The following is a 14,000-nucleotide window of genomic DNA, read 5'->3' on the forward strand; positions in this document are numbered from 1 at the left end:
ATTCTTCATATTTGTGATTATTTATGGTAATCAGTAGTCTGTTTAGCTATTTATTCATTAACCTAGGTTTTCTAATTCCCTATACTATTTCTACTGTAATTCATCCTGTTGCAGAAAATAAAGAGTACTATTAAACAAATCTTGCTTAATATTGAAAATTCAATAATTAAGATCTTAAACCTTTTTTTCAAAAGATAAATTTTGATATTTTATTTTTTAAAAAATAAAACTACCTTGAATTTAATTAACTCCTTTGTATTTACTCTCTTTCTGTTTCTATATGAACTTATTTCCCCCATTAGAATATAAGCTTCCTGAAAGAAGATTTTTTTTTAATGATTTTTTTTTTAAATTTAATAGCGTTTTATTTACAGGTTATATGCATGGGTAACTTTACAGCATTAACAATTGCCAAACCTCTTGTTCCAATTTTTCACCTCTTACCCCCACCCTCCCTAGATGGCAGGATGACCAGTAGATGTTAAATACATTAAAATATAAATTAGATACACAATAAGTATACATGACCAAAACATTATTTTGCTGTATAAAAGGAATCAGACTCTGAAATATTGTACAATTAGCTTGTGAAGGAAATCAAAAATGCAGGTGGGCATAAATATAGGGATTGGGAATTCAATGTAATGGTTTTTAGTCATCTCCCAGAGTTCTTTCTCTGGGCATAGCTGGTTCAGTTCATTACTACTCCATTGGAAATGATTTGGTTGATCTCCTTGCTGAGGATGGCCAGGTCCATCAGAACTGGTCATCATATAGTATTGTTGTTGAAGTATGTAATGATCTCCTGGTCCTACTCATTTCACTTAGCATCAGTTCGTGTAAGTCTCTCCAGGCCTTTCTGAAATCATCCTGTTGGTCATTTCTTACAGAACACTAATATTCCATAATATTCATATACCACAATTAATTCAGCCATTCTCCAACTGATGGACATCCATTCAGTTTCCAGTTTCTAGCCACTACAAAAAGGGCTGCCACAAACAGGTCCCTTTCCCTTCTTTATAATCTCTTTGGGATATAAGCCCAATAGTAACACTGCTGGATCAAAGGGTATGCACAGTTTGATAACTTTTTGAGCATAGTTCCAAACTACTCTCCAAAATGGTTGGATTCGTTCACAACTCCACCAACAATGCATCAATGTCCCAGTTTTCCCACATCCCCTCCAACAATCATCATTATTTTTTCCTGTCATCTTAGCCAATCTGACAGGTGTGTAGTAGTATCTTAGAGTTGTCTTAATTTGCATTTCTCTGATTAATAATGACTTGGAGCATCTTTTCATATGACTAGAAATAGTTTCAATTTCTTCATCTGAGAATTGTCTGTTCGTATCCTTTGACCATTTTTCAATTAGAGAATGGCTTGATTTTTTATAAATTAGAGTTAATTCTCTATATATTTTGGAAATGAGGCCTTTATCAGAACCTTTGACTGTAAAAATATTTTCCCAGTTTATTGCTTCCCTTCTAAGAAGATTTTTTTTTTTTAAATTAACAGTGACTACATTTTCATGAATTTCTTCAAATTAAAGTTGTCTATCTTCTTTTCTTATAGGTATTCTCATGGGAGCAGTTATAAAAATCATAGAATCTCAGAAGTTGGCAAATTGGAAGGTAATGTTTATGATTATTTTTATATAGTTTTGGATATTTGTTGCCCTTAGTTATTTTATTTTTAAAGGTAATACTGGTGAAAATTGTATTCTGATGATTAATATTTCTTTACTACTACATTCTGTTAATCAAGATATTTATAGTACTGTTGATTTTGGAGACATGGTATTAAGCTTCCTTTTTATATTGCTGTCTTCAGATCTAAGCAGTTTAAATTGTAGTTCCAGTGCTGCCTCAAGTGTAAGAATACTAGATGAATAACTCTAGGTTTAAAACTATTTTAATATGGACCTATTCAAAACATTGAGGAATAAATATATTATGAATATTCACCTATCTTCTTATATTGCTCTCAGCTTAGAGATGGAGGGGACTTAGCAGATAAAATTCTTTTTCATACATTCTTATTCTTGTTCATTCACTGAATACTTATAAGTGCTAGGATGTTTATTATATTGCTAAGAATTAGGGAAGAGAAATAAGATATGCTTTATGCTTTTAAGGAACTCAAAAGCCAGGAGAAAGTGTGTGTGTGTGTGTGTGTATAATCTTGTAATAGAAGTATTGGAAAACAATCTAGTTGTTTTTGTTGTTTCAATCAGACCTCTGATTTCATCTACATGGAGAGCTCCTGATTAGGAACTTAATTGTACCCATGAAAACTAGTGCTCTGAATCTGAAAATCTAAGAGAACTTAGAGAGCTACATTATAGGAATGGCCAGGTTTGTAATGCATGTAAGAACTAACAAGAATGTTTGTCCTAGGTCTTGCAATCTAATCCAAAGGACTTCAGAGTGAAAAGAAAGGATATCTATTCACTAAGTTAGAGCCCATAGAGATAGCTCTGGGGATATAGATACAAAGACTGAAGCAGTCTTTACTGTGAAGGAACTTAACATTTTTAATAGATAGCAGTGAGGGAGGGCCCATGTTATCAACATTCAGATCTCCAAGAAAGGGGTCTGTGATGTTAGATATCTAAATAAAAATCAGAAAATACAAGCAATAATGAAGGTGAATTAGAGACTTCATTGCAAGAAGACAAATTTAACATAGGTATCACTAAAATTTTAGAATACATTGTCTATTAAGAGAATACGCTCATAAAAGGAAATTTAGGAAGTGGGGTTGGAATGCATAGTGAAGAAAAACAAAATTAGAAATTGGAAAGGCTCTCACTGCAGTATACTACAATCTATGGTCTGTTTTTTTAACAAGGTAATTGGGGTTAAGTGAATTTCCCAGGGTCACACAGCTACCAAGTGTTAAATGTCTGAGGCTGGATTTGAACTTCATTCCTCCTGACTCCAGGATTGGTACTCTATCCACTACTCTATCTAGCTGTCCCCCACAGTCTTTTTGGATAGAAGATGAGAAATATGAATATATAAATCATATACATAACACGCAGGCATGATATGGGAATGATGAGAAGACTTCAATTTATATAGAAATTGGTTGACATTTGTTTTCTTGCCCCACATTCATGATAATATTATGCTTCAAAAAGAGAAAGAAATCAATGGATGGAGTCGCTATTCTATACCTAATTCTCACTAACAGGAAGGAACTGGTTTCTGAGATGGAAATAATGGGAACCTTGTGGAGAAGTAACTATAACATTTTAGAACTTACAATAGAGAAGGAAGGCCAGGCCTAACTGACATACAGCCTATGGATTTTGGAAAAGTAGATGTCACAAAGTTCAGAGAAAGAAAAGGTAGAATACAGTAGATTAAACATTAATTCTACAGGATAAGGCATTTCAGAAGGGATATGAAACTTTTTAAAATGAAATTCTGAAGATTCAAAGAGAAATAAATCTGATGAGGAAAAGGGATAAATATTCCTAAAGAGGCTTAAATGGAAGCACAGGAAACTTACTGAGCAATTTAGATTTTTAAAGACTTGAATGTAACAGCAAATAGTTGTGTCCAATTCTTTATGACTCCATTTGGATTTTTGTGGCAAAGATCTAGGTCTGCCACTTCCCAAGAATATTGAGCAAACAGAGCAAAGTGACTTGGTCAGTTTTTGAGGCTGAATTGGAACTCAGCTTTTCCAGACTTCAGATCAGCAGTCCCTACTGAGGCTACCTAGCAGGCCTCAGAGAACAAGTAATAAGCCCATATAATAGTGTGTCCCAATATCATACAGATAGTATTAGAAACAATCCATCTTCCATAAAGCTGCCAAGGTTTTTAAAGCCCAGCTCTTAGCATTTCACTCACCTTCTCAGTAAACTCCAGTGGTTCTTTATTGCCTCTTTCTTTTGTTTTGTTTCCTTCCTTTCTTCCTTCCTTCCTTCCTTCCTTCCTTTCTTCCTTCCTCCCTCCCTCCCTCCCTCCCTCCCTCCCTCCCTTCCTCTCTTTTTTTCTTTTCTTTCTTCTCTCCTATATCTACTTCCTTAACCCTGACTCTTAGAATCCCCTAACTTCCCTCAAAACTTTTCTCAAGTGCTACTTCCCAAATCATTTTTTCCCTGATCCTCCAAGGCTAATTTTTCTTCTTTGAAATTACCTTGTATTTATGTTATAATAGTTATAATGACTAATATAAAGATATATATACATATGTATATTTGTATATACCCACATACATATTTACATATTTATAGATATAGATATGTAAAGACATGCATGTTACATAATGAGGTGAATCTTAAGAGTGCTGGGCCTTCAGAACAGAAAGGACTGGTGGTAAGAAGTACTGTTTCAGCAACGGCTTCATGCTGGGGAAAAAAAAAATTGTGTGATTGATAAAGGTTGAGGAGGAGCATTGAGTACAAAGTGATTGATTTATTGATACTTCATGAATTTCTCCCAGGACCTCCATGTGAGGAAGGGCCCAGATTAGCTATCTTTCATTCTCTAGACTTTGCTACCATGACTTCACACAAATATGTTTTCTCCTTCTGCCATCCTTTTACTGTTGTCTTTAGAATTAATTCTAATGTTGTCTCATTAGAATTATATGTCCATCCATATTACTTTGTACCATTTCTGGCACACAGTAGGCATTTACTAAATGTTTGTTGATTTTTTAATTCGTTAAAAGAAAGATCCACTTTATTGGACAAATATATATCATACTTTGTCAGAATCATCAAAATTTACCTAGCCCATCCTCTTCGTTTTACAGATAGAAACACAGCCCAAATTTGTGAGTGACTTCCCCAACGTCACACAGGTCCAGTTAGTGGCAAAAGCTATGTCTTCTGATCCCAAGTCTAGTTGTCTTCCAGTGCGTTTTACTATTGACTATTTCTATTTTTATTTTTAATTTTTACTGGGCATCTTTTGTTTTTTATATCATTCCTTCTTCCCAATATATCATCTCTTTTAACAGAAATTTAAAAAGAAAGAAAACCAATTCAAAACTAATTTGCATATTGACTGTGTGATAGTATAGACAATATTCATCACCTAAAGCCCTCTATCACTCGGGCATGCAAGTACATTTTCCCACTTTGAAGTCAAGCTTGGTTTCAGCATTCATTTTTGTTCTTACTATTGTAGTTTTTTGAGGATTTTTGAGTATTGTAGTTTTTGAGGACTTGAGGATTTGAAAATCCTCATTTTCATTTATATTGTTATAGTTGTGTATATGACTTTTCTGGTTCTCCTTATTTTATTCTTCAGTTGACATAAGTTCTCATATTTCTTTCAGTTTTCACCTTCGTTATTTATGGTCCAGCAATATTCTAATACATCCATGTAAAACAATTTGTTTAACCCTAAATTACTTTGTTTTCAGTTGTTTGCTAACTACAAAAAGTGTTATGCATATCTTGGTGAATATAGGGCCTTTCTGTATTTTACTTTCTTCTCTCTTATTCCTATTAATGCCTGCTCAGTGACTGATATCAAAGAGTGAAGAAGCATTAGTCTTTTTTTTTTCCTCTGAGGCAGTTGGGTCAGGGGTCACACAGCTATGAAGTGTTAAGAATCTGAATGCAATTTGAACTCGGGTCCTCCTGACTTCAGGGCTGGTTCTCTATCCACTGTACCACCTGCTGCCCCTTAGTACATTTTCAAATACCTTTCCAGAATTGTTGGGCTAGTTCAGTTTCAGTGTGCTTCTCTTTCTACAGATGAATGTTTTCTCTTTCTGCACTGAATGTTTTCATATTTTGTCACATTTATCAGTTTGTTGGACATATGAAGTAGGATCTTAGTTTTCATTTACATTCCTCTTCTTACTATTTGGAGCAGTTTTTCATGTAGTTAATAGTTTGTAATTCTTTTGAGAACTGTTCATATTCTTTGACAAGCTTATCCAATATAGAATGGCTCCTGGTCTTATGTTTTTATATTATCTTTGTTGTAGGCATGGCTCTAAAGTTAATATCCTTTTGGTTCAGGTTCAGTATTTGGAGAAAATTATGTATTCACAATGCGCTCAGCACTTAAGAATGAGAAAGGTTACTTTGTCTTAACAGAGTAAAAATATGCAAGAAGAATACAGTGACTCTTGGTTTTCCTGGAATACAGCTCTCCTCTCTGTGTGGAAACGTGAAATGCATCTGGTCAGGCAACCATTAGGGTACAATGACTTTTATAGTCTTAGGCACTCACTCAATCTAGGAAGCACAGTCTGGCTTGGATTTTTTATTGGCCCTAAGCCAGGAAGCAGTGTCAGAGAAGGAGGAGCCAATCAGATTTCATGGGAGAGTAAAAGAGGGAGGAAGCTTCATTAGGTAATCTGGGGTTGAAAGAAGTTATGTGTGCAGTTGCAGTCTGAGGAGGAAACTGTTAGGGTAAGGGAAGCTCTTCAGGAAACTTATTTTAGTACAGTTTTGGATATTACACCCAATGCAAAGATTTTCTTTTCTTAATTGACTCTTTCCTTTCTTATCCTAGTTTATCTTTTGTAAGTTAAACTTAGGACATTATGGAAAATGATAGTGAGGAGTCAAGGTTTCAGGCTTGGGTGACTTGGGGGAATAATGTCCTTGACAGTATAAAAAAATTAGGAAGAGTAGACATTTAGGAAGAATAATGAGGTCAGCTTTGGACATACGGGGCGGTTGGGGGTGGGACATGAAACGGGTGGTCATCCATGGTTATAAGCCTTAAACTGGTTAAGGAACCAGTAAAGGAGACTGTGAAGTAGGCAGACAGATTGGAGAACTAGGAGAGAGTAGTGCCATAGCAACCTAGAAGACATTATCAAGGAGAAGAGGGTGATTGATGAACATTTATAGAGACTACAGAGTATGGAAGATGATGATGATTGAGAAAAGCCATTAGATGGTAATTAAAAGATCATTGTTAATTTTGGAGAAGAGTGTTTCAATTGAATAATATGGTCAATAGAGTTAATATGTAGGCACCAATTATAAACAGTGTTTTCAAAGAGTTTAGTCACAAAATTGAGATACAGGTCAAAATCTAGAGTATTAGGAAAAATGGATCAAATTATGCCTTTTTTTTGAAGATGGGAAAGACATGAGTGTGTTTATAGCAGCAGGGAAGCAGCTAGTAGACAAAAATTGAAGGTAAGTGAAAGTGCTACAAAATATGGGATAGAATAGGATCACTTATGTATGTAGATGGGTTTGTCTTGGCAAGTAGAAGGGCCACCCCCTGTTCATATGAGATGGGAAAAAGAAGAGTTAGTTGTGGAAGGCATCAGAGTGATATGACAGATTTCCTGAAAGCATCAATGGATAGCAGATTTTTAATCAGCTATCCATTTCTATTTTGTGGGTAAATTTATCCCATTCATATTCTAAGCTAAAATTACTTGTGTATTTTCCTCTTTTCTATTTTTTCCTCACTATCCTCACCATATTTTACCCTAACCCTCCTCACTTCTCTGCTTTACTTCTACTCAATTAATGGTGATAATCATGAGTAAACAATTCAATCTTACTGATTCTTTTATAATTAGTCTTTATCGTTTACCTTATATGTCTCCTGGATATTTTATGTTGTATTTTCTCATAAATTCTGGGAGTTTTGTCAGAGAAACCTTAAAGTTTCTGACTTTGTTAAATGTCTTTTTTTTTTTTTTTTTCAGGATTATACTTAAACTTTGCTGGGTAAATTATTCTTGTTTACCTTTATCATCTTCCACTCTGTAGTCTATAAAACTGTTAATCACCCTCTTCTTGATATTCTCTTCTAAGTTGTCATGATACTATTCTTTCCTTGTTCTCCAACCTATTTCTCAATCTCTTTTGGTCAGTGGTATATAATATTCCAAGATCTATAGTCCTTTTGAATAGTAGCTGAAATAAATTAACCTTATTGTAGCTCTATGATATTAAAAATCTTTTCTTTTTCTTGTTGTTTCCAATATTTTCTCCTTAACCTGGGAGCTTTGAAACTTAGCTATTATATTCCTCTAAGTTTTCCTTTTGGGATCTCTTTCAAGTAATGATCAGTGGGTTTTTCTCTTTCTAATTTGCTTTCTTGTAGTACAACTTCAGGACAATTTTCCTTGATAATTTCTTGTAATACTCTATCAGATTCTTTTCTTAATTGTAATTTTCTGGTAATACAAAAATTCTTATTATTTCTCCTCAATCTGTTCTCTAGATTTTCTGATGAGATGTTTCACTTTGTCTTTAATTTTTTCATTCTTTATTTTTGCTTCATGATTTCTTGGTGTGTTAGAATATCATTAGTATTCCCTTGTTCAATCTAGTTTTCAAGGAATTATTTTTTTTCTGAAGTTTTTGATTATCTATTTTCTAGTTGGTTGACTTGACTTTTCATAATTTTCTTGAATTGCTCTTAATTTTTTTCCCCTAATTTTTCCTTGATTTCTCTTATTTGATGTTTTAAATTCTAAGAACTCTTCTCGTGTTTGGGAACATTTGACCTTTCTCATTGAAAAAGGAGTGGCTTTTAAAGTTCCATTATTTTTCTTTGAATATGAAGCCAGATCTTCTCTATTCCCATAGTAACTATCTATGGTTTGTGTTTTCTCCTTTGCTTACTCATTATTTATTTTGTTTCAGCAGCTATTAGTGTTACCAAGTTGTAGTCCCCAGGTATGGAGAATGAATTTTCTCAGGGCCCACCTTGGGCTCTCCTCCACTGCTAAGCCACAGCTGGGACCCCCACAGCTATACAAATGATCTTGTTCCTTGGGGTCTCCTCCAGTGGCTGTCAACCAAAGCTGTCCTCTACAGTTGTCTTGGAATTGAAACTAGGAACTCTGCTCTCCTACAAATGCCCAAAGCCAGCAGGGTCCCTGTCCCTCACTTAACTGTACTTACCGGATGTATAGCAACTCCTTTCCCCTATAGCAACAGTTCAGAATGCATTTGGTCAGCACAGCTGTGCTCGGTGTCCCTTCATAGTAAAAGGTCCTTCAGTCTTCTGGGCTATCAGACACCCCCATCCTTCCAACTGTCTATAAGAGATGAAAGTTTCTAAGGCTGAGGTTTGTGTCTCTATCTAGCTGTCCTCAGGACTTGTTTGTGATTGTGCAGTCTTCCTTTAGGTGTTTACACTTCACTCAGGCAAAACCCTTGCCCTTGGAAGTTGGGCCTTTTCTGGGGTCTTTTGAAATTGCCTTAGGAGGGAAAGTGTTTTATCCATTTATTTCTGATGCTCTGAGTCATAATTTCTTTTTTTTTTTTTTTTTGTGAATTAAATTTGGGAGCTAAAAATTTTCTGATGTACTCCTCCATCTTTCCAGAATCCTGTCCAGTATCTGCTTCTAACATATAGATTTTTTTATTTATAGGAAGAAGAAATGTTTCGGCCAAATATGTTCTTTCTTCTCTTGCTTCCTCCTATCATATTTGAATCAGGATATTCATTACATAAGGTAAGATATTTTCCATCTTGATATAATCCTTATGTTTAGGAAAGAAAATTATTTAAAAGTTATAATTTGATTTAAGAGCATTGTTTTCACCTTTTTCATTTATCTTTTTTTGTGGATTGCATAGATTGGAAAGGTTGTGCTAATTATTTAGATTTCTGAATAAAAACAACTTGTTTTACTTATTAATGATTAAATTTCAGACTTGCTAGGTTTCGTAAAGTTGCCAAGGAAATAGGTTCTGAACAAGATTCAGGAAGTTTCATGTCTAAACAAAAATCCCAAATCTTATGAACCATAATCAGTATCAAGCAGTGTTCAAAATGAAACAAAAGAGAAATGAATGAAAGAATATCATCCTCATGTCCATCAATTGGGGAATGGCTGGTATAGGAAAGTAACGAAATATTATATTTCTATAAAAAATGATAAACAGGCTGATTTTAGAAAAGTCTGGAAAGATTTACATAAACTAATTTTGAATGAAGCAAGCAAAACCAGGAAAACATTGTACACAGCAACAAGATTATATGATGATAAACTATGATAGGCTTGGTTATTCTCAGCAATTCAATGATACAAAGCAGTCCCAATAAACTTTGGATGGAAAATGCTATCCACATCTAGAGACCTGTAGACTGAATGTGAATGAACATACACTATTTTCACCTTTTTTTCCTTCCCTTTTTTTTTTTTCTTTCTTGTGTGAGAACTGATGAGAGAACAATATTCTGTTTCCACAGATGTTGTAACTTGGTTATAAAAATAAGGAATTGGAGGAATAATCAAATTTGTGGTCTATACTATTTTGGTCAGAGATAGTGTTTATAATGAACTCAGGATGAGGAGGAGGGGTAAGTTTTTGATAAGGGATCACACAGCTTAAAACTGGCTAAAACTGACTGGGGTCAATGACAGGACACAAGCTTTTTATAAGCATGTACGCTTAATGAACTTCATACATATTAACTGACCCATCTTGAGGGTGGTATTAATCACTATCTTTGGAAATGAGATGTATGATCAGGGAAGGGGGATATATATTAAAGAGTGTATGTAGTTGTAGTAGAATAACTTGTGAGACTTCTGAAGGTTCTCCTCCAATGAAAACTCAAGAGGAGGAGGAGGAGGTGGGGTTTGGAGGGGCTAAACTCATATGAAATTTTCATACCAGTTCCTGCAGGAGCATATTAAAAGTTTTAACTGTTTTACTTATTCTGAGTCTGTTCATTTGCTGCACCCTTTTTAGGGTTCAGAGTGTTATTTTTACTAGTGGTTTTTCACTTTTGTTCTAATTTTTTTCTTCCAACATGACTCTTATGGAAATATGTAAAAAATGAATGTACATGTATAACCTAAAAAAAAAAAGAAAAAAGAAAAAAGAAAAGAATAAAGAATTAAAACAACAAAAAAAGACATCTTTCCTTACTCTGCTCCTGCTTTTCAAATCCTTCTTATGTGCTATTTCCCTCAATTAGAATATAAGTTTCTTTAGTGCAGGGACTGTCTTTTTTTGTTTGTATTTGTAAACCCCAACATTTAACACAGGACCAGCACATAGGGAGTAATTAATAAAGGTTCTTTTCAAAAAAAAAAAAAAAGAATTTTATTTTCTAAAACTCTGTAAAAGAACTATAAATAGATTATTATAGAACTTAGAAATATGTGCATGATTTTAATTTTTAAAACCGATGTTTTCAGTCTTAGCACTAAACTATGAGAATACAAAGAAAGAAATACAAAAAGGGAGTTCCTATTCTAATCAGAGAGACAACAGTTAAACAACTATGTACATACTAAATATATCAGGATAATTTCAGAAGGAAGCTATTTGCATTAAGAGGACTTGGGAAAGACTTCTTCTAGAAGATAGGATTTTTTCGAAGAAATAAGGAAGCTAGGAAGAAGAGCATCCTAGGCATAAAGGACAGCTTGTGGAAATGGAGACTCAGGAGTGAAGACTCTTTGAAAGGCAAGGAAGCCAGTCCCAGTTTAGTCTAGGGCAGTACATGGAGGGGATTAAAGTATAAAATTTAATTTTAAAATAGAGCATATAAATTTTGTATAGTGAGAACAAAGTAGTTTAGATAGAATTTTAGGGAAAAAATTTTAATTTTCCTAGAAGTTTTTCAAGCACATAGAGCAATACCGATTATTAACATGATTCAGAGGAATGTCAATTCAAAAATCTTTTTTCTTTCTGGGTTTGTTTCCTTCCCCATAAAACAAAGACATTCTGTTAGATACTCCTAGATCCTTTCTTGGACATTTTTTGATTAAGTGGTACTTTTTTCTCCTAAGATTGAATCACTTTAAATTTCTTGTTTGTATGTGAGTTTTAATTTTGATTTATTCATGTAATTTGAGGTTTGAGGTTCAGATCTAAATGAGATTATCATTCATTGCTACAACTCCTTCTAGTTTCTTTTAAATATTTTGAAAATAATGAAGTACTCTACTAATATGAATTCTCTTAAGAGGTATCAAATATGTTCCTGATTGTGACCATCAACCCTCCCAAGAGCAACCTCAACCAGGTTAAAATGTAATTGAGAATTATTTAACAATAAAAACAAAAATACAGTAAAACATAGATTTAAGAAACAAAATATTTTACCAAGAACTTCACTATCTCACTGATGAATGCTGAAAATATTATATTTTACATTTTTGCAAGAATGTTTTTGAAACTTCTAAGCCAAGTCTTTTTATTTCCTATTCTCAAGTGCAAATCCCTCCCCAGATTTCCCCATTAACTGGGTTACTGAAGTTACAAAGTGTGAATGTCCACCCTTATCTTACTAGTATCTCCTATATTAATTCTCCACCCTTGATTACAAACATTCTTGTCCTCAGGGAGCTTAATGGAGGAAGATAATACTTGGAGAAACTAAAGAATGGGGGGCATAATCCAGAGGGTTCCTTTTCAAATCTAAATTTACCATCCCTGATTTCATCCTTTTATTTCCTTGTTTCAGGTTCAGCCTCCCATTTCTTAGGTTTCAGTTTTCAAATTTAAGTTTCATTTCTCCTCCAATTCATTTGGAAACTAAATTCCCATGCAGTTCTCACATAGATAATGTTAATAAAATGCTTTTCTAAGTCAGAGTGCTTCTACAGGGTATAGTAGCCTCTATTTCTATAATATCAACTGATAAATTTCATATAAAGAAAAAAGTTAATAAACCTGTCATAAAGAAATAAATGGATTTATGTCCTTTAGTGTAATGCTGGAGAAACTGAGGCAAGATAGAGATTAGAGAGTTAATATTTTATTTGAGAGGGAGAGATTATGCAGGGGCAAAACCTGCATATTATGCCCCAGGGCTGAATTGGACTCTTATATCAAAGTATCCAGCCATGAATGTGAGTTCTCAATGAAATATATTTGGCTGGGGATGGGGCACTGGGACAGGCAGCTAGGTGGTGCAATGGATAGAGTACCAGCCCTGAAGTCAGGAAGACCTGAGTTCAAATATGACCTCAGACACTTAACACTTTCTAGCAAGTCATTAACCCCAATTGCCTCAGCAATATGGCTCTAAGCTTGGGTAGAGGAAGGGGAGCGGAGGGGGGGGGGAGGAGTCCAAACTCTGGTGAGTGAGAATTTCCAAGAAGGAGACCATCAGTCCAATTCTCACAGGTTGGAGGGTAGGACCGTAAATTCTTGATAACTTAGAGGAGTCTGAACTCATATATAGAGGATACCAATTAGGTATCTGAGATAGGACATCTGGAGTTTTATGACTCTTTTGGAATGTCAAAGTGGACAGATCTCCAAGCCTTAATTATCTCAGTCCTAATGATTAGGAAATGGGGGGGTGCAACCAAGGGATTGAGGCAGAACAATTTAGGGAATCTGAGGCAGGACGATAAAAGGGAATTGTGGTACATTAGGAGGAGGAAGTAACATCAGCAACTGCTTACCTCTATACTTAACTTTAGTGTACATTTAAAATTCCCAAATTAATATTGGCCAGGGATTTTCATATCTGAAAGACCATATTAGGAGTGATTTGTTTAATCTATTTAAGATTTTAAAGAACTGCAGCTATTTTGAGATGAAAGGAAATCACAGATGGAAATGCTTTTTTAAAAAAATAAAATGTGTTGCTTTTAATGAGTTATTTTAAAATTCTTTGTTCCTTTAATACCCTAATATTTAAGAGATCTATAATTTAATCCATGTATTCTTGTCTCTTAGCAAATATCTACTTATTTAGCAGACTATCTTCTTGACTTGTGTAACTAAAAACATTTATTACCCTGAGATAACTAACCCTGAAATAATTGAGCTTTGCATTTATCCAAGTTTAACCTTTGACCACAGACAAATAATCTGCCTTCACGTCCATCCTTAGTTTTTTAGATCTGGGTAAGAGAATAAGCTCTGCTAGAGTAATTTTCTGGAGTAAATATCTTATAGTACTACACTGAAGTATTAGAACTGGACTTCATTAGTAGTTTCGTTTCTACTTTAAAGATTAATTATACTAACCAAGGAAAACCAGAAGACACATTATAGAACAAAATAACTAAAACAAGTAAATGTAAAGTAAAATCAGGGATACTATCCA

At 34.2% G+C, this 14,000-nt stretch overlaps 1 protein-coding gene across 4 annotated transcripts in view; it reads left to right on the forward strand.

The window, feature by feature from the left end:
- Window positions 1–14,000, forward strand: part of SLC9A8 (solute carrier family 9 member A8) — a 104,836-nt gene that overhangs the window by 21,010 nt on the left and 69,826 nt on the right. For all 4 annotated transcript variants that reach the window (XM_031951612.1, XM_031951613.1, XM_031951615.1 and 1 more), the window contains 2 exons: window positions 1,579–1,637; window positions 9,343–9,426. In XM_031951612.1, the coding sequence (XP_031807472.1) occupies window positions 1,579–1,637; window positions 9,343–9,426 (143 nt within the window). The remainder of the gene's footprint in view (window positions 1–1,578; window positions 1,638–9,342; window positions 9,427–14,000) is intronic.

This window comes from Sarcophilus harrisii, chromosome 2 (genome assembly GCF_902635505.1).
Source record: "Sarcophilus harrisii chromosome 2, mSarHar1.11, whole genome shotgun sequence".
Classification (NCBI taxonomy): Eukaryota; Metazoa; Chordata; class Mammalia; order Dasyuromorphia; family Dasyuridae; genus Sarcophilus; species Sarcophilus harrisii.